This window comes from Camelina sativa, chromosome 12 (assembly GCF_000633955.1).
Source record: "Camelina sativa cultivar DH55 chromosome 12, Cs, whole genome shotgun sequence".
Lineage (NCBI taxonomy): Eukaryota > Viridiplantae > Streptophyta > Magnoliopsida > Brassicales > Brassicaceae > Camelina > Camelina sativa.
The window spans coordinates 592,875-620,767 of record NC_025696.1 but is presented as its reverse complement, the minus strand read 5'-3'; the positions used below and the strand labels follow the sequence as shown (position 1 = coordinate 620,767).

Here is a 27,893-nt window from a genome sequence, read left to right as displayed (position 1 = left end):
GATTCTGCAAGTATCTGAGCGATACTAGCAGCGGGCATGGAATGCGTTTGGACAAGAAGACATGCTTCCTCAAAAGAATCTTGTGCTTTAAGAGAAAGTAAACGTAACAACTCTATTGGCTGCTTTTGATATGCCTCAGTGAATGTAAGTCCCAGTATGTTAGCAGCTCTTATAACTGCTATAATTTTTCTTGCCAACCCACGTCCACTGCCTTCATTTAGAATGTTCGATAATTTCTCCAAAACCTAGATGATCAGATACCAATCAGTATTAAATCCAACAAAAAAATATACTAACAAGATAGGGAAAATGGGAAAAACTGGTATTTGTGTTTTTTTTTTAAATGTAATAGTCTTCACAACAACAAATGAAAGTTAGGTGAGAAAGATATAGAGAAACAACCTGCAGCGGTTCAATCATAGGATGGTCTAATATTAGGCTGTGTGATTGAATAACAGAACGAACTTCACCATCCAACATTGACAATGGTACTTGACTGCAAGGTGTAGAAAGCATAGCTAGCTTCATAACAGCATCCAGAATAATAAGCTCAGAAGGTAAAGTCCCTGGAGCGAGCTTAAGCTGGAGCTGCTTAGCAGCTGTTACTTGTCCGAACTCCAGTAAAGACAGAACAGCTCTTTCCAACTCTGCAGGTTCTATACTTTCTTCCCACTTTGATAAGGATATTTCCAATCCCGTGCTTTCCTCTTGAAGCTGGAACTCGCTTTTGATGTTTAGAAGAGATGAAGAATCTTCAAAATCAGCATTCCTATCTGAAGAATCCACAAAATGTCTTATTTGTGGGACATTTCCTTTTGCTCTCCTCTTGGGCTTTGTGTTCACACCATATGTTGAAGTGCTTGTGTCTTGGTTCCTTTGATGTCCTTGGCCAGGGGCCCTAGGGTCATGCTTTTTTGAAGAAATATGGCTGTCCATTTTTGTTATGATACTGGCAGTTCGGTCAATAAGATTTGAACTCTTTCCATTCACCATGTCTTTCCCACTACTTGGACTAAATGCTCCGACATTTTTAACATGTGATTCTGCTTCTACAGCCAGTAGCCACACCCTCGTCTCAATTTCTCGTAGAAGATGCAAAGGATAAACCCTGGTATTGGTAAATCTAAAGTCATAAACCTAGTAAAATTGATTACATATTGTGGTGCAAGATCACTTACGGGTGTGANGCATCCAACATTGACAATGGTAATTGACTGCAAGGTGTAGAAAGCATTGCTAGCTTCATAACAGCATCCAGAATAATTAGCTCAGAAGGTAAAGTCCCTGGAGCGAGCTTAAGCTGGAGCTGCTTAGCAGCTGTTACTTGTCCGAACTCCAGTAAAGACAGAACAGCTCTTTCCAACTCTGCAGGTTCTATACTTTCTTCCCACTTTGATAAGGATATTTCCAATCCCGTGCTTTCCTCTTGAAGCTGGAACTCGCTTTTGATGTTTAGAAGAGATGAAGAATCTTCAAAATCAGCATTCCTATCTGAAGAATCCACAAAATGTCTTATTTGTGGGACATTTCCTTTTGCTCTCCTCTTGGGCTTTGTGTTCACACCATATGTTGAAGTGCTTGTGTCTTGGTTCCTTTGATGTCCTTGGCCAGGGGCCCTAGGGTCATGCTTTTTTGAAGAAATATGGCTGTCCATTTTTGTTATGATACTGGCAGTTCGGTCAATAAGATTTGAACTCTTTCCATTCACCATGTCTTTCCCACTACTTGGACTAAATGCTCCGACATTTTTAACATGTGATTCTGCTTCTACAGCCAGTAGCCACACCCTCGTCTCAATTTCTCGTAGAAGATGCAAAGGATAAACCCTGGTATTGGTAAATCTAAAGTCATAAACCTAGTAAAATTGATTACATATTGTGGTGCAAGATCACTTACGGGTGTGAAAGAGTTGTTAGCCCACTCAACCACTGAAGGGATAGCAGTAATAGCTCATAGATCTCTCTTGCAGGAAGATCTTTCTCCACCGCTTCTGCATGCCTAAGGAAAAATAAACCTGCCTGCAAAAGAATAAGAAACAAATTCACTAGTATCAGTATAAGGCTTCCACATAAACTGGTTACACTGAGGCGAACAGAAAAGTGACCTGTAAAGCAGGGAAAGAGTATCTGATGAATAGAGTTTGGCAGTGACCCCACAATGCGATTCTCTCTTCTGGAACATCCCAAAGGAATTCTTTCCATTCTGCAACCATGGATTCTGCCTATATTGAAAGCAGATACGAAGTTCTATCAAGATTGGACAGTCAGGGAATCCCTAAACATAATTAGAACCAGTGGCGTACATCAAAAACAAAGCAGCTATTTATCAAATACAACGAAAACGTATATACTATAGGGCGCCAGATCTTCTATTATGTGGAACCAAATTAAAGTAACATTTCAACTCAATAAGGAAAGCTGTGCAATTTTGTATTGACTGTGTAAAACCGTGCCTTGCGAGGGAAAATGCCTAGTTCCTTCTTGACATCACATTTCTTTTGAAGTTATATTAAGAAAAGGATCACATATTTCCTACACTACTGCAATTGTGATTCATCCTTAAGTTAAAAACCCTCTACAAAAGCAATTCGCATGGGACAGTGTATGACCACCATGCAGTGCAAGCGAAGTCGTCAGCAAGGGGCATACAAAATAGCATGGGAAAATCAGCCAGAAATAGCTAATTGGTCGAGAATAGTCTCAGACCATAATTTTAAGTTGCTAGGCCTTCAGAATCCAAGTGACCAGAAACTTTCTGGAAGTTCAAGTATAAGATAAGTGCCAAGAAGTTTTGTTACCTGGGTTTCAGTAACATGATGAACAGAGGATGTCCAAGTGGCACCAATGGTTTCAAGTTGCTTGGCCCAATTTCGTGCTTGCTCCCACTGCCTGTTCTTTTCTAAAGCTGTCAGAAGAGAGCCATCGTCAAGGGCCTCATTTCCTAAGTCAAGATCATTCTCCCGGAGTGATGGCTCAGCCAAGTTAACTTTCCAATAAAGACGCCGATAATATGTTGCCGCAGATCCCCCATCACCAAAATCAGTTGCAGCAAGAAGTTGCAGTAAGCATCTTTTCTCATATGGAGATGGACAAGTTGACAAAACAGCATCAGCAGCTTTTACAGCTGTTCTGCTGATCCAAGATGCTCCAAAATTGACGTCTTTAGCTGTATTTGACTGAAAATGCATTGATTCCTCTTTAACTCTAGACCAAAAAGAACCCAGATGTGCTGAAGCTTCAGAGAGGCGCATCTGAGAAAATGCCTGCAGAAAAGAATAAAGACAGCTCAAAATCCAATGAAGATAGCATTAACCCCGGCAGAAAAAAAGAGGGAGTAGAAACTAAGCATTTGACAAAAGAAAAATAAGTAGTAAAAACCCAAAGCATTTTACAAATCTCAGTCCAGATCTTCCATTTCCTGCTCAGATCCAATCATAACTTTTGAAGAATTCCATCATCAGATTTCTCCCACAGAAAACAGATTAAAATGAAGAAAGTGGATGGATTCATGGTGAACAAGTATCAAACAGATCAGACCCGTGAATATATATCGTGTAAAAAAAGTTATTGTGAACAAACAACCAAGGGGCCAGTAAAAACAGAGGGCAAACAGTGGGTTAAAATGTAAGACAAACCTGAAGAGCACGGACAAATGGCAGTAGAGAGCATGAAGGGAGGAACAATTCAAAAGCTTTTAGCAGAGGAAGAAACAAGCGTTGTTCACAAAGCACTGCGACCATTTTTGATAGAGACGCATGCTCATCAGACGAATCATCAGTAACACTCCTATCTTCAGCTTTCGATTCCTCTGCAGCTTCTGTTCTATGTGAACAAAATGTTTTACCAGCAGAGGTGTTGAAACTATTGGCTGAAGTCAACAAATCCACAGATGTATCTGCAGTAAGTCGTCTCCGTTTGGTATTCCTCCTATTGTAATGAAACTGGACGCCTCTAGCATCCGTTGGCAAGGAATTTGTAGATACAACGGCTGCTGCTATATTTTCTGCTATTTTAGTTGTTATATCGTTCACCTTGATAGATGATGTTTCCCTGAAAAGCATGATCTCTATTAGAGCTAAGACAAGAAAAAATATGCATCTTTATATCCCAGAAAACATACTAAGCCCTCAATGTTATAGATATCAAATGCAAGAAGATAGTAAATGACTAGAATAGAAGATGAATTCTGATACGCCCAACCCAATTGAAATTCTGTAATTAAATTTTGTCACACCTGGCTGCAGTAATTTCCAACCAAATTGTTAGGCATGATAAAGGAGCAACATCCGGAAAGCATGATGCTATGAGAGCCAATATAGACCACGATAACTCCTTAGCTTTCGATAAAAGGTATCCCCCAGGATTCTTTAGCTTCTCAGAGTAAGCCAAAACACGAAAGAGTTCAGCAGAGACATAAGCTCCATCCTCTGAGGAGGAACATGTAAAACCTCTGCCTGTGTCATCTGAGTACGATTTGGTAGCTTTCTTTTTTGAGTTGGCATATCTCAACACAGTCAGTATGTGGGCTTTTAAGCGTTGATCACCAAACTCCTTTGATGCCTGACAGATGAAAATATGACTTATAATCGTACTATAAAGCTTGTAACATAAAACATTAAGTTACTGTTTGTGATTTCTGAAACCAGTGAAAGAGTGAGAGGCATACCACATTGAGCACCGTATCAAATGGGTATCCTCCAAGCTGCGCTTCAGATAAAAATCCAACCTGATGTTTACAGACATCAGATTATAGCTCAAGGGTAAGAAACGAAAAGGTAAAAAGAATTAACATGAAGCATACCCAATCATTGTCCCTTGCTAGCATGGCAAGATATTTGGTGCTCAGAGGAATCTTATGCATCTGACAAAAAAGGGTAACTAAACTCCAATGCAAGCTAGCAGATGTCTGTTGAGACCGCAGTTCAGACCCATCACCATCACCTGTTAACAGCCAGTAACCACTTGTTTTTCTATCTGCTCCAACCTCTGGAAGACTAGCTTGTTCCAGATGATGAAGAACAAGCATTAGCGGAAGACCCGGTTGAGTGCCAGAAATACTGTTTGGATTATATTTTTGCTTCGACACGCTTGAGATATCAGGATAAGCATATTCATTAGCAAGGGCCCTAGCTAGTGACCCCATTAGATCACCTTCACTAGATACCGCATGAAACATAGATCCCTTAAGAGATTTTTGTTGTGGCATATCCACATTGTCATTTGGTTTGTAGAAGGATGATATCCTTCTCAAGGATGCCACGTCAATTCGAAGCATGCTAGCAGATAAACCACAAAGCTCAAGAAGGAAGGCACATGAAGCCACCAACACAGAATCCCCAAAGTGTGTGACAGCAAGTGGTATGACCTGAAGGAAAAAAACAGTCATGACATAACAGACAGCAACTGAAAAACAGTAAAAGCGTTGCAGATAGAATGAAATTAAAGTTAGAAACTGTAAGGTGACCAGCACGTACAGATGAAAGAAGTGACTCATCACTTTGCGTCAGAGGTGCAAGTAGCATTGGAACATCTGACTGCATATTTCTTTGTCCATGTAACGAAGAGCCAGATTGATCTTCCAACTTTAGCTTTTCAACTCTATGTTCGAGGAAAGCATTAAAAGCTGCGAGTGGCCGTCCACGATACAGGAAGTGCTCAAGTCCAAGCTCGGTTCCCTAATTTTGGTTCAACGTAAGCGTAAGTAATGATTATATATACTCTATCAGTCAGTGAATATACAACGCTAACGATTATATATACTCTATCAGTCAGTGAATATACAACGCTAACTGAAATGTTGCATGAACATAAGATGACAACCTTTCATCAAGATAATTCTGTAAAAAGAAGATATTCACATGACAGTAAATTGATGAGAAACTATTAAACAACTGAAACAGTTAAAGCATCCACAAAGGTAAGATCGTCAACAGGTTAGAGAAATAGGACTATGATAAGAAGATAGTGTCACCTCAGTTTTTGTGTGATGCAGTTCCTCTTCGATGTGCTTCTGGATGATTGCTTCCCAAGATATGGCACTTATCTCAGTAGGATCGTCGACATTTATAAAGAACTCAACACCTCTATGCAGTAGATATTCCCCTGTAGGATATCCTGAGAAAGACAGCCATCCAAGAGGTCCCTACGAAGAATACTTTCCGGTATAAGAGACGCGCATATACATTTTACGCTAAAGAATTCTGTTGAGCAGATAAATTTCAACTACTGATAACGAGCAGGTGTGTAAACTACGTAAGATATCTCGCGAATTCCCTGGGGCATATAATTTTCAGAAGAACACGTAAGACTCACACATCAGAAATGAATACCTGGATATAAAGCTGAACTAATCTACGAACCGCCTTAGGAAACCAACAAGGCAACATCTGCAAAAGTGAGGTATCACGTGCAGTTGAGAAAAATACGCCGTCACGCCAATTCAGATACTCCGACAAAACTGATAAATTACAGTCAGAGAGAGTAAGTTCCTCAATATAAACAGAATAAAAGAAAAAGTGTGGTGGATCAGGCTTTACCATTCTTAGTCTTAGTCCGAAAAAGGTTCCCAGATATATCTTCTCCAAGACAAGCACTAACAAGCATACTCCATAAGGTAGGGAATCTCTGAAGAAATGATCTCAAATTCTCCAATGTGCACTGCGCAGAAGAGTTACTGTGCCTGTTAACACTGCCAGAACTCAAGGATTTTTGAATTGGCTCCGGAGCACACATCATAGTTGCTAAAGCTGCCATTTCTCCTGCCCCTTCGGCAATGTCATCAACAGTACAAACAATTTCATCAAGAACACTGGGTTCACCGTTTGGTGCCACACCACGTGACATAATTGCACGTGCATTTGAAAATGAAGCATCATACTCCCGGCCCTTGATCCTGGAGAGCAGCAACCATTTTGCCCAATGAGAATCACCCTGGATACATTAAACAGATTCTTGGCATTCTCAGAAATTTAGTTTTCAAAAGACAAACCAAAAGGCGTAGAAAGAACAGACATATTAACGCAAATATTTTATGGACGTGGAATGCACTTACAACAGCTTCCTGCAATGAACTGAGTGAATCATTATCTAGGACCAATTTGTGATGATCAAGGTACAGATCCAGAAGGTTGGGCAGATTAAATTGTGTGCAATAATGTATGAATAGCTTGTGTACAGCATTTAGGGTATCAACATTTTCTCCTCCCTTCTTTATGGACAAACAGAGATCTAAGGATGGCCTACAAGATTCCTCCTTAAATGAAACTTCGCAATTACCAAGGATGACACCTGCCCGAGCCAGGAGATAGACTACATCTACAGCGTTTTCCCAATATTCTTTCAAAAATATAAACTTTCTAGCAAGTTCCTGCTCCATGAGTGTTGTTAGCCAGAAGGAGCACCGGATATCTGCAGGCAACCTAAATATCTTGATATAAGGAACATCCAGAAGTACAGCATCCACTTCTTCAATGGAGCATATATACTCGCTACGGGAAGAAATGGAATAATTTACGCCGGGAGACTGCTTCGGACAATCCAAAGCAATTTGTAAACTTCCATCATATAATACATCTTCAGGAATGAGATCCAACAGCTTAAGGACTTCATCCCAGTCATTGTGACACATATAATACTCGAGCTGGGAATCCCATGGAACATGAACACCCATGACTAAAGGCTGATCCAAGACTATCTGCACAAAAAATTCAAAAAGAAACATTACTAAAACTAAAACATGCAGACATTGCTTGAAACGAACAAAAAAAAACCTTTGCCTGAGTGAATTTATGGAGTAATACAGGAAAAAAAAAAGCATAACTTTGAAATGTAAAGTCTTTAACCCCTCATTAAAATTATATCACTGTGACTCTCACAAATGAAATCTCATGTCGACTTCCAGTTCAGAGGTTTATGTAGGACTAACAGAATGCAGTAGCAACCATCAATGCATACAATTTGTTAATTCAAGTAAAAACATATGACATGCAACCCAAACTAAAAGAGATTCACTAAATAAGATCTGGTTAAGAGAGCTATCACTATTTTCAGATCTACAATTTCGTGCACACTTTCTGTCAAGAGGAAAAGAGGGTGGCTATTCGAAAAGCAAGCACAGATTTGCTTCTTGTCTGTATTTGTCTCGTTCTATAAAACAAGGAAACAGCTAACAAAATCCTGTAAAGAACTCATGTAAGACTACAAACACAGTTATGCTATGCAGATCAACGAATAATACAACTGGTCCAATTCCAAGCTAAACATGCAAAGTATGTTGAAATCAATCCCCCTGGACCTGGAGGTACTTATATTATGGACTGGTGCAATTAGATAAATATTCAGACATCTAAAGGGTAAGAAAGAATGCAACTTCTTACATGATCAAATGTTCTCTGATCCCAAGCATTTAACCACACTGCTGCTGCAGCCCAGTAACCAGCAATCGCATCGGTTTCATCCGGCACATGCTCAGATGCATTCTCATTGATTTTTGTCCAAGAACCTAGAACAACACCATCAACCTCACCACACTTAATCTCGAGATTCTGGAACAAAGAGGACCCTCCAAGGTGCAAGCTCATTTGACTGGAGTCAAAAGGTACTGCAGCTGTCAGGAGTTCCTTTCGACGAGCAAGATATGTTTCCCAAAAGTGGCTGCTAGGATAAAGCCTCTTCAGGATCAAGCAACGAAGAAGTTGAAATGAAGTCAGTCATACAAAACCAAGATACTTTTCTAACAAGTAATGATTAGGAAATGTTATACCTCGATAAGTGATATCCTCTCCAGTACATTGTCTTCATATGGTCTTAAGAAACCATGTTTTCTCATTTCTTCAGCAACTTGATATCGAAGAGATCTCCTCACTGTGCCAAATACCAACTGATTGAGAGACGCTTCTATATCCTCCCCGAGCGTTTGCAGAGTTGCAATAGCAACCCCAGATTCACCCTAAACATCAAGAAAGTCAAGGGTTAGACATCATACATGTACACCGCTCTGTCTAAGCAAGTATATTCAGGCTTACCTTCAAAAATAGGTCATAAGCAATTGCTCTTCCAATATCACGAACTTCAGTAAATGTATCATGATGCTCTCCATTTTCAACCACGTCTTTAGAATGTTGAAGATGAAATACAGCTAAAGGGAGTCGACCGGAGAGCAAGGCATCCTTAACCACAGTTTTCAAATCCAAATTATTAGCCGTCCATCGAGCCATCATCTCCTTGGGATTTTCCAGAGGAAGAACTTTCTTCTCTGCAACAACCCCTTGGGGTACAAGGCCAGATGTATAAACTGTATCGTCAATGACTTGACCAGCTTTGGCTGTCATAATACCCATAGGCGTCAAAGCAAGCTCCTCATTCGTATCGAATAAATGTGTGTCAAGTTGTCTGGACTCCGCAGATGCTGCATCTGGGACACTTTCAAGCTGAGAATCATCCTGCAACGAATTTGAGTCTACCAAGTTCAGTGACTTCTCATTTTTCCCATATACAACAAGTATATCATATGTCAAATTCTAGAGTAAAAACACACAAATATACAATTAGCTTAAAGTCTTAAGCTGATAATATCATATACTACCTTTCCTAGCTTCTTAAATTTTCTGGTAATACGGGATTGAAAGTTTCGAGTGATCTCCAAAAGATAACCCATCTCTGACAACCTCCTTGAATTTTCGGTTAGGTTGTTGTTATGCAGTGAAATTGGTGGACGTGAAAGTCTCTGTGTCCTAGGTTTTCTGTCGACCATGTATCCATCTTTCTGATATTCAAGTAAACCATATATGCGAATCATTTCAGTCGCAAACCCTGTAGCCAATGCAAGGAGCCTACATTCAACATGTAGCAAAAAGTATGAATATGCCAGCGTGAAAGCAGGCAAGTCAATAGAGCTAGTGGTATTACTAAACCTTACAAAAATAATGATGTTGCTAAAACTGGCTTCTAAGAACAACCAGATGTCAATGATCAGTATACTAAATCCTGAAGCTATGGAGCCTAGAGAGACTTTTGCATGAATCTGAACATGCCTTCAATTCTAAGTGCAACGCGTAACAATTATAAGCATTTTAATTTGACTTACAACTATAAAGGTGTACGTATACAGAATAGTAGTAAATTTCTATATAAAAAACATGCTAATGAGTAAGAACATATCTACCAAGCAGGTAGAACTACTTTTGATTTATTGTTGATCCACCATATTTAAGTTTCAAGCTGAAAAACAAATTCCTTATACCACTCATTACTCAAAAGATTCTCACCTAGATACAGCAGAAATATCATTATCGTTTCTTTTCTTGCGCGACAAAAGATACACAGCAGAAAAGAGCACCCTTAGCATGCCTTCTTCTGCCAGCTTCACATTACCAAGCATCTTCAAAGACCTATTCATACAGCAGAGGTTAATCAAAATCAAAACATGATACAAGATAAATCGTATTGATGGCATGAAATATATCTACACTAGAGATGAGAGTAAAATCAATGACAAAACGTCGCAAATGAGGATGTGTACCAATAGGATGTGCCTATAGAGATCTCAAACTCTAAAGGTGTAGACTAAGTTTCAGTACTACAATAAAAAAAAATGCAGCAAATGATTCAGATATACAGCATTAAATAATTTAAATTTACTCAACTAACTAACAACAAAAAAGAGAGAAAATTCGGATTAGAAATGCAGATAAGAGTGATGAGAAAATCCAAGTTGAACTAACAGAAACTTTACTTTTTAGTATTAAAGCAGTAGGGCAAAATTCAGAACGAAAGAGTTATCCTATACTGTTACACAAACTTTTACCAAGCAATCTTTCTCGTCTTACGTAGCCACATATTTTTAGGATAGCCACTTTCCTGTGGGGAACTACGGTTCATGTATGAGGCACAAAAATATCGTACAAGAAATTACTAGCAACTTACTCGTTGATGTCATCATATTTTAAGTAGTCCAACGCCATTTGCAGCCGACGCAAACGAACAACTTTTAGGTCCCAGCCTATGGCAACATGATTCATTTAAAACACCATAAGCTTATGGAACAAAACTTAAGTCTCAGCAAATCTATAAATCATCACCAAGACTCCATATGTGGGATTCTGCTATTACAGCAAAGGAAAATACGGAAATCATAACGTAAACGTGAAGAAACGGGAGAGAACAAATTCACTGAGCTACTGCAAAACAAGCATTTGATCATGCTCACAAAGAGCTGCGACTTCTGAAAATTAATTGAAAGCGTCGACATGATTTTGATTATAGAATTAGTTACTGCCATGCATTTAGTAACAGTTACGTTCAATTTCATGCTAGCTTTCATTGACGTATCAAACTAACCCACATGACATCGTTTACGTGAACTAGTAATCAACTATATGTACTTCACTCTGTCAACATGACAAGCCACGTTGGTTAAGAGATAGATATCAAACTATAAACACACCGGACAATATACCAGAATAAAAGCTTTAAGGATGCAACAAGATTATTTACCAACGTGAATAGTTCTTACCATTTTCCGAGCATAGATGATCTGCAGCTTCAGGGCCTTCAAACAAGATAACTCTATCTATGACCTCGACTTGCCAAGGAAAACGTGATTCCCCTGTTCCCAAATCGTCTCTTCTCTGGCATACCATGACAGTGGTCTGAAATGGCTGCAGATATTCAATGGCCTCAACAGTTGGGTAATTCGAGGTTATTGAGACGGAAGGGAGAAAAACTGAAAGACCACTACATGTCACCAGATAAAGCAATCCTTGGAAAGAGCAACCAACTGATTCTTCTATGAGATTCTCTTCTGAACCTTGAATAGAAATCTTGTTGCCATCATAATTTAAATAACTATCATCTCTCAGAGTCGTATGCGTCTGCAGCCTATAATGAAAAATCTTGCAGCTTCGATCTTCCTTTTTTGTGTGCTTTCTAGAAAAATGAGTGAATCCCAATGGAGAAAAACATATCTTATCATCCAATCCTAACTTTTCAGCAGATAGAAACATCTTCCGTGTGACATGTGAGTCTCTTTGGAAATTTTCTAGTTTCAGCACATTTGTTTTAGGCTGAGCAGAAAATCCACTCAACCATGAACCAGAGTAACCAGCTCTTTGATCAAAATTGTTATGTTGTCTTTCCGAACATGGCTCAACAGAAAAGCTAGGATCACACCTGGAAGAAGCATCTTCAACTAGAGTACCAGAGGAATTAGGGTGGTGCATCTTTTGCTGGCCAACGTCCATGCCACCGATTTTCCAACCAACCAGACTTCCAAGCCCAAAATGACGTAAATAAGGAATAGGTTCCACGGACATTTGGTTCTCCTTGGAAACAAAATCATCCATACATAACACATATACCAAACCATTTTCGTCAACTGCAGCTATGAGTGGTGTATGAGAAGCTACCATAAGCTTTCTAAACTTTCTTCTGTCAGGGGAACCAACAATGTGAGACTTGGACATGGGTTGAGCCCGACTATGAACGTCACTTTGCTGATCAGCATCTGCAGTTGCTTCTTGCATATCTGATGAAGAATGCAATCCATGACCACATGTCTGTAAAATATCCCGATGAGAAATACAATCCCCAGATTTCACATCATATAGAAAGATCAAACCAGAAGCACTGAGACAGATAACAAATTTATCAGATAAACGGAAATCTGCCCACTCGTTTGTAGGTCCAATACTTGATTCCCCAAATTTCACAAGAGAAACCCATTCTATCCCCCAGCTAAACAGCTCGGCAACAAAGACAACGCTCTTCCCCTTGCTTCTTTCGTTTTCATTGCTTGTAAGGGTAGATGCACAGTCTGATAGCTCCATAACAAATCCAATTAGAGAATGGGAATCGCTGGAGAAAATGTTGGTACACCTGTACGAACTGTTTACACTATCTGGAGCTACGAGAAAACTATTTTCACTTAAATTACCTTCCTCCAGCATATTACCGTTCTGAAGTAGCGGATTTTCTTGGAAAAGAAGGTTCGAGAAAGGTAAATCACTCTTTAATATGCTGAATGAAACAACCTCTGCAGAACCAGGAAAAGCTGACTTCTCAGGGAACCTAGACTGTGTTATACCCTCAATTTCAGTGGTCTCCAAATCAATTAAAAAAGATTGCATCCACTGCTTAGAGCCATCAAAAGAAGAGCCTTGTTCGTGCTCTGATTTCTGATTTTGCCTAGAAGGCCCCCATTCGACCCACTTCCCATGCCTCAGCTCACCATTTGGTTTGCCTTCGGCGCTGTCACTTAAATCTTTGATACAGCAAAAAGCATGAACCGTAACACCATAATTTCCAGATACAAACAAAAATTCTCTAAACAAAGGATCTTTGTGCCGATTGTAAGTATCCCCACAACTACCCCAAGCAACAGACTTTGCATCAAAGATAAAAGGTAAACTATTGCCAGTAGAACTGCAATTATCTACAAAACCTGGCTCACCAGAACCAACTCCTGATCCAGAAGGAGATGCAATGTTCTCTGGATCTGACCCAACAGAGAATGTAGGACTACATGACTCTTCATTATGACAGTTTACCGAAACCTCACTTCCAGTAGAGCTCCCTGATAACAGTGATAACAAAAAAAAAACTGAACAACGCTAGTAGAATGAAAAGCATATCTGCGTACTATTCGAAAACAAGTTATTACCTGCAACCAGAGGAAGCAGTAAAGCTTCGGAGTGGTATGAGAGTAGGGTTAACAACTGCCTCGATGGAGAGATAAAAGCCTCACGAAATTCTGATAGCTTGAGTTGCAATTGAGAAGGTTCCCACTTATGCAACTGCAGCAGAGTTGGGCCTTCACTCAACAACCTTTCCATTGTTTAACACTAGACAGAAGCAACCACGAAATCAGAATTCTATAATTAGAAGAAAAAAAAACAAACTCAACATCAATCAAAGCATCAACGAACGAACACAGCAACGTGCAAAAGGGATGATAAAACAGCGAGCAACGGCGATTTCAACCCTAAATTTCGAGCTAGAACCTTAAAAACCCTAGCCTAAAATTCGATCCAAATAAAACAGTTCAGAGGAAACCTACAAGAGAGATCACAAGAGCAAGAGAGACTCGAATCAAGTGGTTTGAAATCAGAGGCGAGATGAAGCAGAGCTAATCGCAAGGCATCGCTACTTCAATTGGGAGATAAGAAAAGGAAAAAAAAAAATTCTGCCCAAAAAAAAAAAAAAAAAAAAANGAAGTCGTACGAAAGATGATGATGGAACATTTGACGGAAGACGTGAGATGGAGAAATCGTTGGTGGTTTCCTCCGTCGATGATTCGGTTCACGCCTGCACGGACCACCGTGTCAGTCGTCTGTTTCTGTGCTTACGTGGCATTTTTATCTAATTATTATCTTTGTAAAGAAATTAAATTCATGATTGACTAAACTGACTGGGCTTTCGTTTTTAGCAAAATATCTCCTATAGATTTCTTATATGGGCCGATATTTATATTGGCCCATGAGTTGCCTTAGCCTGCACCTTCCTTGGGCTATGTATGTATTGTACTGTATAATTTTTTTGTTTTTCTTCCTTTTCTTTTTTCTCAACAATTTTGTTTCTCTTCCTTGTCGTCGAGTTGTGTATAGTAAGACGAACATATAATTAAAATAATACAAGGGTAACGTAACTTGTTTGTTATAAGGAGATGGATATAACTTGTAATGGCAAACATAAGTAATAATAACGAATGACTTTTATGGTAAGGTCTATTCTTTATTTTATTCTTATAATTTTGTATACTAAATAATGTCAAACTAAGATGGGACCATATCACCAAACTAATTTATGCCAAATTAAACTCAGATTTAAGTTTTTGATTGTTGCAGTTATGTCCAATCATTTGATGGCCCCCTCCATGTTAGGGTTTTCATATTTCACTTGATTGTGGATTAATTAGTGTTAACGATTCTTTTCTCATGTTTTGACATTTGTCACTGAGGTTCTTTTATCTCTCTCTTTTTTTACCCTCGAGTACATATTTGTTGATGTTACCTAATTAATGTTTGAATTTGAAGTTACTTGCTTAATTAGTGCCCAAAATTTTGAAGTTAATCATTGGTTAAATCACCATTTTTGCCATACGTACGAGATGTCACGTTATTAGTTGAATTGTCCCTTTTAAATAGAAAAGATGAGCGTCTTGTTTCAAGATTTACGATTCCAAGTTAAAAAAAAAAAAAAAAAAAAAAAAGACTTACGTCAACAGCATGCTATGCATTATGCATGTTTAAACCTAATAAACGGTATATAGTAAAGATATTATATTAGCACAAATTATTAGGTTATGTGTCATGTTTCATATGGCATAAATCGATCTGTTAGTTCAAAAGGGAGACCAAATTAGCAACTACAAATAAAAATGAAATAAATAATAAACATATGATTTGAAAGAACTATCAGTGTATCACAAAATATTATCGGACATTGAACCAAAGATCATAAAAATTTTATAGATAATATGACAAGAGAAAATTATGCAAAGAGATAGAGAAATAAGGGAGGCATTATATAAGATGGGTCGCATAAAGTGACAGAAGAAGGACATTACAAGACAGCTTTGGATGGTCGGATCAGTGTAATGTTGTCAAATTATAACTCTTAACAGACGCAGAGTCCCCGCATGGTGTCATCATTTCTCGTCATGCCCCGCTTTTATATTTCTTTCAAAAAAAATCTTCTCCCTTTTTGAAATTGTTATTTCCTTTCCTTAGCTGTTCGTTATATTAAATTAATCTTTTATACATTGGGTTGAACATATATATGTGTTGTAAGTTGTACGATAAAGATTCTATTGTTGCCTTTTTGGTGGGTTTCATTTGTTTTGCCTAACCTGAAAGTCAACTTTAGCTATTTAGAATGAGTTAAACAGGGTCTGAAGTGCGACCCATATCAATACCGTTCACTGGTCGATAGTTTTTATGACTGTTATTTTTTTGTATAGACATTATTCGTATTTCTAGCTAGTTCCCAACTACGATAATTATACATGCAATTTTTACCGGTTACTAAAATCTGTGGGATCGGACCGGACTAGAGACTAGTCGTAGTTACGGTCCTTCCTAGTTAGAGATAATGTTTGCAATGAAACTACCAACTGTGCAGAGATCACTGAAAATGTAATTATTGTAGGGTTAAAGCGAGAGGAAGAAAGGCGATGGATGTGAAAACAAATAATGTACATTCTAAAATACATACGAACAAAGAAAAAAGAGCAAAGTAAAATAAAATATAAAACGAAATGATTACTTTCGCCAACCCACACTCCAGTCTCTTCCCCACTTCTGAAGGCCCATTAATCAGATTCATATAATTACTTCAAATTCTTTATCATTTTCGTTCTTAAAAAATGTACTATTTCCCCTCTTTTTTGCAAAATGTATAAAAATGAATGATATAATATTTAACACCCCCACACACACGAACATTCATATGTAAAGAGAAACCTATGTCATTACGAGTTACGTGTATGTTCGTTATACTATTATTCCCTTGGACCAATGCGATGTCACAGTGACGTTGTCCTCACGACATCAAGAGGCTAAACAAAAGTTTGTTACTAGAGTTACTACAGAAAATAAAATAAAAATATCAATTATCCTAATACATATAATCTAGAATCAAGAAAAAGTTGCAGTTATAATCACCAAAAGAAGGAGGGATATGTACATTAGTTATAAACAAAAAAAAAATGAAGGGATAGGTACAAATAACAGTATAAATCATTTATCTAGAAAAAAAAAAACAGGTTTCACTATTTAGGTTATATATCCAACTACAATAGTACGANAAAAAAAAATACTATTTCTCCTCTTTTTGGCAAAATGTATCAAAAATGAATGATATAATATTTAACACCCCCACACACACGAACGTTCATGTAAAGAGAAACCTATGTCATTACGAGTTACGTGTATGTTCGTTATACTATTATTCCCTTGGACCAATGCGATGTCACAGTGACGTTGTCCTCACGACATCAAGAGGCTAAACAAAAGTTTGTTACTAGAGTTACTACAGATTACAAATATATGTAACAGAGACGTATTTTCAAAAGCAAGTATATTTATTGTACATGATACAAAATAAATCATTATCTAGAAAAAAAGAAAAAAAAAAAAAAATAGAGAAGCAGGTTTCACTCTTTAGGTTATATATCCAACTACAATAGTACGATTATGTAATCCTCCACATAATGTGAAGCTACGTGTTAATAGAGCAACGGTCCCGTTAATATGATTATCAAAGAATCTGTAACATCTGATTATCAAAGGTGTTTTTGTTCATTTATTATGGTTCAAATAAGTACAGTACTAATATAATTATTTTGTTATATATGAGGACATATAGCATAATGGCTTTGTGACTCTCGTTAATTAAGTCATCACCTAATTATTTGTTTTTTCAAAGTCGTATAATTCTTTTTCTTTTTTTGTTTTTAGCAAGAAATATCATTGTCTTTTGTTCGCTCTAATCAACCGATGTACGGCGCCGATTACGATACTTACTAATGAGCAAATGATATAACTGATGCTACTATTATTGACGAGGTTCCTTTTTTACTAGAAAATCAACATGAGTGAATAATTATGGATGTCAAAAATTATTCAACAGTTTAACCGTGCATATATATATATATACTAGAATTTGTACCCGCACAAGCGCGGGATTTTAATTTAAATATTTTTATATTAATATAAATTCTAGAGCTCGAATATAATTATATAAAGTTTTGAGGGTAAATCTTTATAAATATATGTCATGTGGCAATATTAGGAAAAATAAACGACATTGATGACTATTTCAAGATCTTTTATCATTAAGAGAGTTTATTTCTTATTCATATATTTCATTAAAAGTATTTTTAAAGGCTTTGATGTTGATAGATTGTTGATCTAATTGTATATATTATTTATGATTAGATGTTGATACTAACATAATATTATCCTGTATAAATTTGAATATACCGAATCTCATAAATACTGCTTAAAGGTAAAATATAATATCATATCGTTATAACATCTTTATCGAGCTTGCTTTACCCATCGAAATAATTGCATCGTACCATAAACAACCAATTCATGAAAGTGCATATGTTATCCCACTTTCCATGATTATATGACCAAACTGTTAAACCTGACTTAGGATCTAATAATCTATTTAATAATATATATCATTTATTTTTCTACAAACTCATTCGTTTCACACAATTAATGAGATGCTAGAGATTTTAATTTAGTCATGAGTCATTGTGTATTCCCTATTATCTTTTCAAGTTTTACTAATTCATTTTCAAACACTTTTAACTTTAATTATTTTGTCATTATTGATGATGCACTCCTTTTGACATCTACTTTTTTCCACCTTCTATTGGATCACATATAACACATATTAGACTGTAAAATATTTTTCAAGATATATTATAACTATTTTCTCTTTAATTACTATCTTTCAATACTTAAATTTGGATTAGAAGAAATTGATTCAATTACGAAACATCAAATTTTTTTTCCTTTTTGATCATGTTATAAAATAATATTTCACTTTTAATTTTATTTTTCCTATTTAAAAATTTATAAATACAATTACAGAATTTTTTTTAATTCTTCCATAATTTTAAATTTTACTTCCATTCTACAACTCAATAATACACAGTTACATAATTTTTTTTATTCTATCATAAATTTAAAATTTACTTCCATTCTAAAACTCAATAATACATTTATAATTTTAATTATGATCAGTTTAATAGACAATTTTAATTATATTATTACCACTAATAAAAAATTATAGTATTGTTTTCTTATTTTTACATTTTATTTATTTTACTAATTATATTTTTTATTTAAACTTTCTATTAATTATAATTAACATAAATATGCTCTAAATGAATATTTTAAATTTATTTTAAAGTAAAAAAAAATGCTTAGGTGATATATAATTACAAGATCAATGGAGATTCTAATCATACTTCTTGTCTTCTTGCTAAGAACATATTTTANCATATTTTATTTGTCTTTTTATAATTATGTGTCTTAACCATATGATGCACGTATATGTAAAAGAACTAAGCATAAACGATAAATGAAAAGTTAGGTACGAATAGGTAATAATATTATTTCAAATTCAGTATTTTATTTCATATATATCGGGTATATGCTCTATTCTTTTCTTTCGTTTCTAATTTTTATGGTTGAATAATAAAATTAGAGTTGCATTTACACCGCTGAACTTTGGATGAATGAAATATTATCAGGTTGAATCCGCAGGATTTAAAAGTAGTGTTGGACTTACAGATTTCGGATGAAATAGTATTGGGCTTATAGACTTTGAATTAAATCTAGTAGATCAGTTTGTCATTTGTATAATTGTTGAAAGACCATATTAAAATCTGTAAGGCCCACAAAAATTAAAGAAAATATAACTGACATGGCAGCACCAGTGAATAAAGTGAACTTTATATATATAGATATATATGTTAATGTCATATAGAGCACTGCGCAAATTAAAATATATGGGTTACTACTAAAAAAAGGAACGATAATCACATATATCTACGTCCTACACATGAAACTCAATCGTTGTACGGCTTGTGCCCATGTTATATCCTTTAATGAACTTTTGTAACTACAATTCTTTTTTTTGTAATCGAATAGTTACTTCTGAACAAAACAAAAAGTTTAAACAGTTTTGTTTACTTCGTTAGAAGTTCAGTTTTTTTCGGGGTAGCTAATAAAGTTTCGGGGTAAATATAATCACACCGGTCTATATGTAGCTTATATGTGCATGTAGAACAACCTTTCACGACTTCTAGGTTAGAGAGGTTTTAAATCTAAGTGAGGCATATATATTGTTTTTTTAGGGATATATATATATATATATATATATAATTATATATTAATCTTACTTAAACTTCTATATAAGAAACAAAACTTATAAAGTTTGTTTTTATATTGGTTATACGTCACACAAAGAAAGTACTTTGATGTATTAGGAATATTTTCGTTCTTTATAACTATAAACGTGTGATTAACCATAAATATATATAAAAGCGACGACACAAAAACTGATATAAAGGCACTTTAGTTTATCATAAAATACGGATATGAGGTTATCATGCGTGTGTATATATGCACAAAGCACACATATACTCATATACATACAGAGACATCATGGAGAAAAAAATAAGTGGGCTTGGAATTTGAGAAACGGTGGGGTTTCTAAACTTGATGAAACGATTACAAAATGCGATCTTGCAAAAGGTGAGATGAGAAAAAGGTAAGAAACTTTTCTCTCTTGTATGATTAAAAAAAATTACGACATTATTTATCTTTTTTATTAGGTGCAATTCTTTAAACGGAGGAATATCATATAGGAGCCTAATTCATCAAATCATAATCATGATATCCTCACACAGCGTACAGAGAAATAGATTTGCACCTAAGATTTTTCATCATTGCTCCTCCTCTAATCTACATATTCCTTTTTGGATTCCCAAAATAATAGCAATCGTATAAAAATTATTTGAGTCTTACATCATTCTGTAAGAAAAATATAAAATCCTAGCTACAAGAAAGTGATAGATAGATGTGTGTATATTCCCATCACATCTTCAGCCAATTTTTTTCCATAGAAAATGATTTCAGAATATCAATACATATTGTTCAAAAGTATATATATTCTTTTCAAAAACACCACATCTAGAGGATATGGATTTATTTTGGGAAACAATGATTACGAAATGGTGCAACTATCCCTCTTCTTTTCGTTTTAACTATTCCAATACGATCCTCATATTTTTCTTTTTTTCAAAAATAAAAGATGATCGACAAGTGATCTTCAATAAGCCAAATTTGCTAAAACTGGAAATAGTGTATATTTCCAACAAATTAAGGTGCCTTTTCATATGGAAAATAATAGAAACTAATGTTTTTGTAATCTGGATTTTTCTTAAAATTAGGCATTTGTAAGTTGTAACAACAAATGAACGCCGTTTGAGGGACGTAACGGGACGCCGTGACAAAAAAGCTGGCTGCCGTTTAAGCGACACGACGTTAACTCCCACTACCTCTTCTTCTTTCTCTCGAGTGCCCTGACGCGTTTTCTTCTTTCTTTGTTTGTTTCTTGTATCTTTCTCAATTTTTCAAATTTTTTTAAATCTTTTGAATATTAACTTTTCATTTTTCGTATTAAACTTTTTTCCGTCAACTTATTAAAATTTTTAATTGGTCTGACATCATAAACCTCAAAGTTCTTTAACCAAAAACATGGTATATAGTTTTTGTTTGTCGGCATGAACTTCATTAATATCAACATTAAATACTTTGAAAAATAAAAGGATTTTGTTTAAAGAATTTTGAGGTTTTTCTTAGTATAATTTTTTTTATCATTGGTATAGTAAAAATCAGACATCATAAACCTCAAAGTTCTTCAAACCAAAAAACATAGTAGAAATCTATACTTTTGTCGGCATAAATTTGATTAATATCAACATTAAAAATCATACTTTAATAAATTTCAACATCATCAGTATTATTTTCAAAATCAGGCGAATGAATAAAAAGCATATTAGCATTTTTAGTCACATGTAAATCTTTCAAGAAAACAAAACCAATCCAATTTGGACCCACCTGCAACTTTTCTTTTTCCAGCATTTATATATTAATCGAAACATTCACATGGATGGATTGGATCGTCTCAACCCCAAAATCTAAGAAAAATATCCCCAAAAACCAAAACCTTTTCTCTCTCTCTCACACACACACAACCTCATCTTCGTCACTCTTTTGCGTAAAAGAACAAAAGAGATGGGTACGATAAACCAAGGTGTAAGTTTTTTTGATGAATCGCAAACCATCATAAACCCTAATAATAGTAACCATCTAGGTTTCTTCTTCTCTTTCCCTAGTCACTCTTTATCTTCATCATCTTCTACGTCTTCGTCTTCTCCTTCTTCCCTCGTATCTCCATTTCTAGGTCATCACTCCTTAAACTCCTTTCTTCACAATAACCCCTCTACTTTCGTAACTCAGCCTCAAGATCCCATAAATCTCATGGCGAATCTCCCCCAAACCCTAATCTCGTCTTTGTCCTCCTCAAAGCATAGGGATGATCATGATGGTTTTCTTAATCTCGATCATCATCGTCTTACCGGTGGTAGATCTTCCCAAAGACCCTCGCCAAATCCATGGTAAGTTACTTACGTAGATACTATAATTTTTTGGGTTAGAGCCTCTTGAGGACCCACTCTTATAATTATATAATAAGATCTAATAAGGATATACTACAACTACAAATTCTCAAATCTTCCACTCTATGCCGAATTCATCAAATGCTATATTAGTTATTAATATAGGTTAAGAAGCAATTTTCCGAAAGACACATATCATGCCTCGTCTTTATATTCTTTTTTTTTTTGGCACACAATTAGCATATACATACCGTCATTTGTTGTGTACAAATTAAACTCAATCCTAAAATTAATCATTATTTTGAAAACAAAATATTTAAGTATGTAAAGCTCCAATATTTTTCCACCATTTACTTTTGCTTTATTGTATAGAATTTCAAGTAGTTTAAAGCAACCATGCACACAAGACACACACAACATATATATTTTATTACCCATATATTTAAGTTAAACATATTTAATTAAAACCCAAAAGAGATATATAATGCGTTGTGTTAATGTGGTTTAGGGCATGGAGTAGTCAAGCGGGATACGGATGTAGCCAGAAAAACAACCATGGAAGCGAGATTGATATTGATGACAATGATGATGAGGTTGGCCATGGTGGAGGAATAAATGATGGAATCAGTGATCATCATAATGATCATGATACTGCTCGTCGTCATGATAAACATAACACGGGTTCGTTAGGCGTAGTTTCTTCCCTGAAGATCAAGAAGCTTAAGACAAGAAGGAAAGTGAGGGAACCTCGGTTTTGCTTTAAGACACTTAGTGAGGTCGATGTCTTAGATGATGGATATAGATGGAGAAAGTATGGCCAGAAAGTTGTCAAGAACACCCAGCATCCCAGGTACTAATTTTATTCTGTCCTCACAAATCGGCATTTTGGTCTCACTTGATCATGACTAAATGAATTTAACAACAACTAGTAATCTTGTAATGATTGGAAATTGGTTCGACTCTCTATTGTAGTAGTTCTTTAACAAAGGATGATTATATATCAGTTAGTTTCACTCTCTCTAGCTACCTCTCATTATTCCTTGAGGGTTAATGATGACTTTTCATTTACTGACTTGAATCATTATAGTTTTTTTCCAAACTTTTAACGTTAATTAATAACATGATGAAAATTTGTAGTCTACAGGGAGTTAGTTATGAGCCATGTAAAGATTAATAATTGCTTTATCAAGTACTAGCTATAAGGAAATGAAAATTATTAGTTCTTTTATTTGGCTATGCAGTATTAAGTATCAGTTCTGTTACAACAAAAACTCTTGCCCCAGCGGGGACTAGTGTAGCTGTACAAAAAAGATAAGAAAACAGACTAATATATATAACCGTTGGAAGGAAAATTAATTTCATGTAGAAGCATATTTGAGTATTATGTGAGGATTGAGGAATGTGAGACATATCACATATGGGGTTTCCTTAAGATTAGATTCTCTCTCTCATGTTGACAGTTGACATTTACCAACATTAATGATTTGTTTGGGTAATTGGTATAGTTCTTCAAACTTATACTACTTTAGTTCTTTTGTAAAGTTTTATCATTGGCCCAGTAATAAAGCTTAATTGCCTGAATACCTGTTTGATTTAGCTAGCACTATATACTATATTCATATCATATTCCATTCACTTAATTCTAAATGAAAATGTTCTAACCGCAAAAAAAAAAAAAAAAAGAAATAATTGTTTTCTATCAATAGTTCAATACCTTTTGAGATATGCATCTATTTATATAGCATGGATATGTATATATATACCCTTTTGAATTAATGTAATATATTAGTCCCTTTTTACTGCATAACTAGATTATCTCCCTAGAATATAAGTTGATCGCAAGCTAAGTTTTATGCTAGTAGTACTGACAAAGAAGGATAAAAAGATAACTATCTCCTCTTTAGCGCATTAATAAATATTCACATGTACTGCATTTTCAGCTTGTTGGACCATATATATTTGATATAAGCTAAGGTTTAACAATATCTCTAATTGAAAATGACAGGAGCTATTACAGATGCACACAAGACAAGTGTAGAGTGAAGAAGAGAGTGGAGAGATTAGCAGATGACCCAAGAATGGTAATCACTACTTACGAAGGAAGACACCTTCACTCTCCTTCTAATCATCTTGACGACGACTCTCTCTCTTCCTCTCACCACTCTCCTCTCTCCAACTTCTTCTGGTGATTTATCAGTTTTGTTTTCTTTCGTGTTGAATCAACCAATATTAAAAAAATCAATTGACCTTGTCCAAAACTAATTATCGTATTATATTAATCAATACCTAGATTAATTAAAAAAAAGTTCTCGTTAATTAGGAAAAATGTACGATGTTTTAGTATGTGTAATGTGTTTGGGTTGTGTTTGTAAGATGATTTATATATGTACCGTTTCCAAATGAGGATTACATATGTGAAATGAGTTCCGAGTTGACTTAAATTTTCTATTTTTGTTTTTGTTTCGTTGGGTTTGTATGATATTATTTGGCAAAGAAATATAGTCCACATTAGAAAACTATGATATAACAATGTGTGCCCGTAATTACTAAGGAAATTTCAGTGGGGGATTTGGTTTGTAATTGATGGGCTTTTAATGTAACTAATTGTAAAACGGGCCGGAGTCAATAGAAATGTCTTTTAATGGCAACAAAGCCACAGTTTACTGAGCCTAACAAGTTTTAAGAGAATGGGCTTCTTAAAGAATTTTTACACTTGTGCAACAAAGGCGTAGAAAACTCTGTTGGGTTCTAGTTTTAGCGCAAGTCCACGAAAATAGCGACCACGTGACAAGCCAACAAAGTTGACAAGTGGATAAGCGTTTAAGCACGTGAGCGTCTCGACTCTCGATCCCCGGAGTTTAACGTTAATTTTAAACTTTAAAATAATACTCCTACAGCTACAGTATACAATAACACGTTGTTCAACTTGTATTACGAAAAAGAAAACTAAAAAATTAATTAAATAAAAATCATAGGTTACGAGGACATGAAAAGTTGTGACCCGCTTGCTCCGCCGAGTCCGAGGGAGACTCCCCACGTGAATACCTCGTGGACCGCACGTTCGCTCCCTTAATTCAAGGTCTTTTATAATCATATCACAAAAATATGTATCAATGTAATTTTATGTTACAAAACGATAGCTAAATTATGTAACAAAAATAAAAATAATCATCGTGCTACACTGTTACTGATAGTATTTGCCATCATTTTTCTTCTAATTGATTATATACTGCCTGATTTACGTCATTCAGTACATATTTACTCGACAAACTAATTCTAATTATAATCATTATTTCAAAGAAAAAGATAATTAATCCAATTAGTTTAACAGTACTCTCTTAAAAGCAGTTCAAACCATTGAAAAGTTTAAGATAACGTAATCTTAACGTCCCCAACATTAAGTATTGAAACACGTTAAATCATTTTAAAATTGACGACGAGAGAGGGGACTGGGGAATTAAAAACAAGAAAGCTGGGAGAGCTGCAACTGCAAGGATATGAACAGTGCACTAGTAGTAGTAGTATAATACTACCACAACAGTACTATTTGAAACTTCATTAAACATTAACGAAATCTGAGCCGTCGCTTTTTGTTTCTTTGTCTCTTCGTCGTGAAAAGAAGGAAGATTCCTAGGTGTGAGATGTACCACCTATTTATTTAATTAAATTACTTTAACATTATTAGTGTGTATCTTTGTTTTTATTCAAAGTATAATTTTTATTAAGATTTAAATAACATAAAGAGATTAAATAACATTATATTGACCCAAAAAAGAGAAGTATTCTTAGACATAATTCGACTTAAGTTACAACACTAAAATTAACAACATACAGAACAGAACTGTTATCCTATTTAATTTATGAAAAAAGAGTATTTACAACATTTTTTTATTTTTGTTTTCACGACTAGACGTTTAATTAATCAGTGTCGTTTTCAGAAATCTTAGCTGTATATATATGGCAGAGAGCTCACACGCGTGGAAATGAGTTTGTCTCAATGTTTACGTACAAAAGTTATATCTTAATTAATTATTTTCCTTGTTTGTAGCTTTGTGTAGTTCGTACATCGTCCAAACCTCAAAATTTCTAAACAATTGGTTCGAGAACAAGCATTCGCACGTGCGTAAGGAGTTTTGTACGTGGGAAAGAAGCCTCGAGAATGAACAAAAAACTAAGATTAGATTTTGATTCAACTTCAGGTTTCCAACCCCATATATAAATATATATAGCTATAAATATTGGTTGTGTATTACGTACACACATCGCAATCCTCCACTTATATGCGTTACATAAAAAATATCTAAAATGCATGGACCGTCTTGCACTTGACCCATATATAGAGTATTTTTATATGTACAATTGTACATAATTAACATTCAGATACATGTCGACGTTTCAACGTGAATTATTGGTTTTGATTGGAAACAAAACAAAAGTGATCATAAATGATATAATGATTTTGTAGTTATGCAAATTTGAAAGAAATAGTATAGTTATCTGTAGTCGTTTATCTTCAGGTATATCATAAAAGGAATCTATCAAACTTATGATTAGGAAACAATCAAAATTCTTCCACGGTTTTGCAAATCAAGTTCGTTTCTTCAATTTCACTTTTTTATAGTTCCTATGTTATACTTATCGTTTTGCAACTCAAAAAAAAATCTGTATAAGGCATAATTTTTTATGGATAGTGGTTTTTTCTTTTTCTTTGCATTGTGCTTATTCCCTGTACGTAATTTAATTATATGTGTCTTGATTTCTTGATACCAGACAAAGAGCAATGAAACCCACGTACGTACCCAATAATTCCGCGTAACCTAATAGTATTATTGCCAAGTTGTCAAAAATAATATAAATAAAATCTTAGGCGTAGGAAGAAAATCAAAAATGTATTAAGAATATCTCTCTATTAGGAAGATGCTAAATTTTAATTAAGAAGAAATTGTATGGATGAGAAGGAAACACACGTGGGAGAGAGAGGAAGAGGTCAATTCGGCGGAGACAGGAAAGGGACGGCGGCCCACGGCGGAAGGAGACGTTGTTAGGGGAAGTTTCCGACAAGAACAGCTTGCATGCACGGTGGCCCACGTGCTCCGTACCCACCACCGTCGCGCGTGTTCTTCTTGATAGCTACTCATCTCTCATCTCTCTCTCATTGTTTAAGCGCGTGTGTTTACTGTATGTTCCTACGCGCGTCTGTCAGTGTCTTGTCTATATATACAGGCAGTTCTGCTTGTAGGTTGGTTTGAATGTAATTTAGGTGTGTATGAATGAATGTGCACGTATCCGTATCGTTTTTTTTTTTGTTTTTTTTTCTAATCTTCTTTTAATGTTTATTTAAAATACATGATCATTTAAGACGCAAGTACTAGTTTACTACCTCGTAGCTAATATTCAAATACGAGATTTAGTAATTTACGATGTGTTGCAGCGTTGTTCTATACTGATTGATGCACTTGTCAGCTATAAGATACATAGTCTTTAAAATAAGTGGCTTCCGAGAAAGACACAAACTATAAATTACTAAGGTTTCAATTAGTAAGTTATGAAATCGCGGGAATAATGGAATGATTCTGCAACTTCGTCAAAGGAAAAATGTCATCACCTTGTGAGTCTTAAAAATAAAAATACATGTTCTTTTGTACATATATGTATTCCATTTTGATCGCATATTTTTGTTTTCTCCTATCCAA

General features: G+C 35.3%; 2 protein-coding genes across 2 annotated transcripts in view; one reads left to right on the top strand and one right to left on the bottom strand.

The window, feature by feature from the left end:
* LOC104729257 overlaps positions 1–14,199 on the bottom strand; it is an 18,342-nt gene extending 4,143 nt beyond the window's left edge. The window contains exons 1-21 of the mRNA XM_010448186.1: positions 14,053–14,199; positions 13,657–13,837; positions 11,512–13,569; positions 10,923–10,998; positions 10,265–10,387; positions 9,583–9,829; positions 9,023–9,439; positions 8,761–8,946; positions 8,375–8,668; positions 7,051–7,692; positions 6,536–6,929; positions 6,329–6,456; positions 5,971–6,141; positions 5,474–5,674; positions 4,801–5,364; positions 4,666–4,725; positions 4,234–4,559; positions 3,635–4,049; positions 2,798–3,262; positions 2,105–2,221; positions 1,897–2,018 (exon numbers count right to left, since the gene is read on the bottom strand). Coding sequence (XP_010446488.1) covers positions 1,897–2,018; positions 2,105–2,221; positions 2,798–3,262; positions 3,635–4,049; positions 4,234–4,559; positions 4,666–4,725; positions 4,801–5,364; positions 5,474–5,674; positions 5,971–6,141; positions 6,329–6,456; positions 6,536–6,929; positions 7,051–7,692; positions 8,375–8,668; positions 8,761–8,946; positions 9,023–9,439; positions 9,583–9,829; positions 10,265–10,387; positions 10,923–10,998; positions 11,512–13,569; positions 13,657–13,828 — 7,178 coding nt within the window. The 5' untranslated portion in view covers positions 13,829–13,837; positions 14,053–14,199. The remainder of the gene's footprint in view (positions 1–1,896; positions 2,019–2,104; positions 2,222–2,797; positions 3,263–3,634; positions 4,050–4,233; positions 4,560–4,665; positions 4,726–4,800; positions 5,365–5,473; positions 5,675–5,970; positions 6,142–6,328; positions 6,457–6,535; positions 6,930–7,050; positions 7,693–8,374; positions 8,669–8,760; positions 8,947–9,022; positions 9,440–9,582; positions 9,830–10,264; positions 10,388–10,922; positions 10,999–11,511; positions 13,570–13,656; positions 13,838–14,052) is intronic.
* LOC104729256 (probable WRKY transcription factor 13) lies at positions 21,712–24,650 on the top strand. The gene is made up of 3 exons (XM_010448185.1): positions 21,712–22,200; positions 22,709–23,050; positions 24,206–24,650. The coding sequence occupies exons 1-3, from the start codon at positions 21,818–21,820 to the stop codon at positions 24,387–24,389; spliced, it is 909 nt and encodes a 302-aa protein (XP_010446487.1). The 5' UTR covers positions 21,712–21,817; the 3' UTR covers positions 24,390–24,650.

What these genes read in the sequence shown, in the direction of transcription:
- LOC104729256 (XM_010448185.1), top strand. Translation starts at nt 21,818, where the DNA reads ATGGGTACGATAAACCAAGGTGTAAGTTTTTTTGATGAATCGCAAACC. An exon ending in AGACCCTCGCCAAATCCATG is followed by an intron (nt 22,201 to 22,708) that starts GTAAGTTACTTA and finishes AATGTGGTTTAG; the next exon opens with GGCATGGAGTAGTCAAGCGG. An exon ending in AAGAACACCCAGCATCCCAG is followed by an intron (nt 23,051 to 24,205) that starts GTACTAATTTTA and finishes TGAAAATGACAG; the next exon opens with GAGCTATTACAGATGCACAC.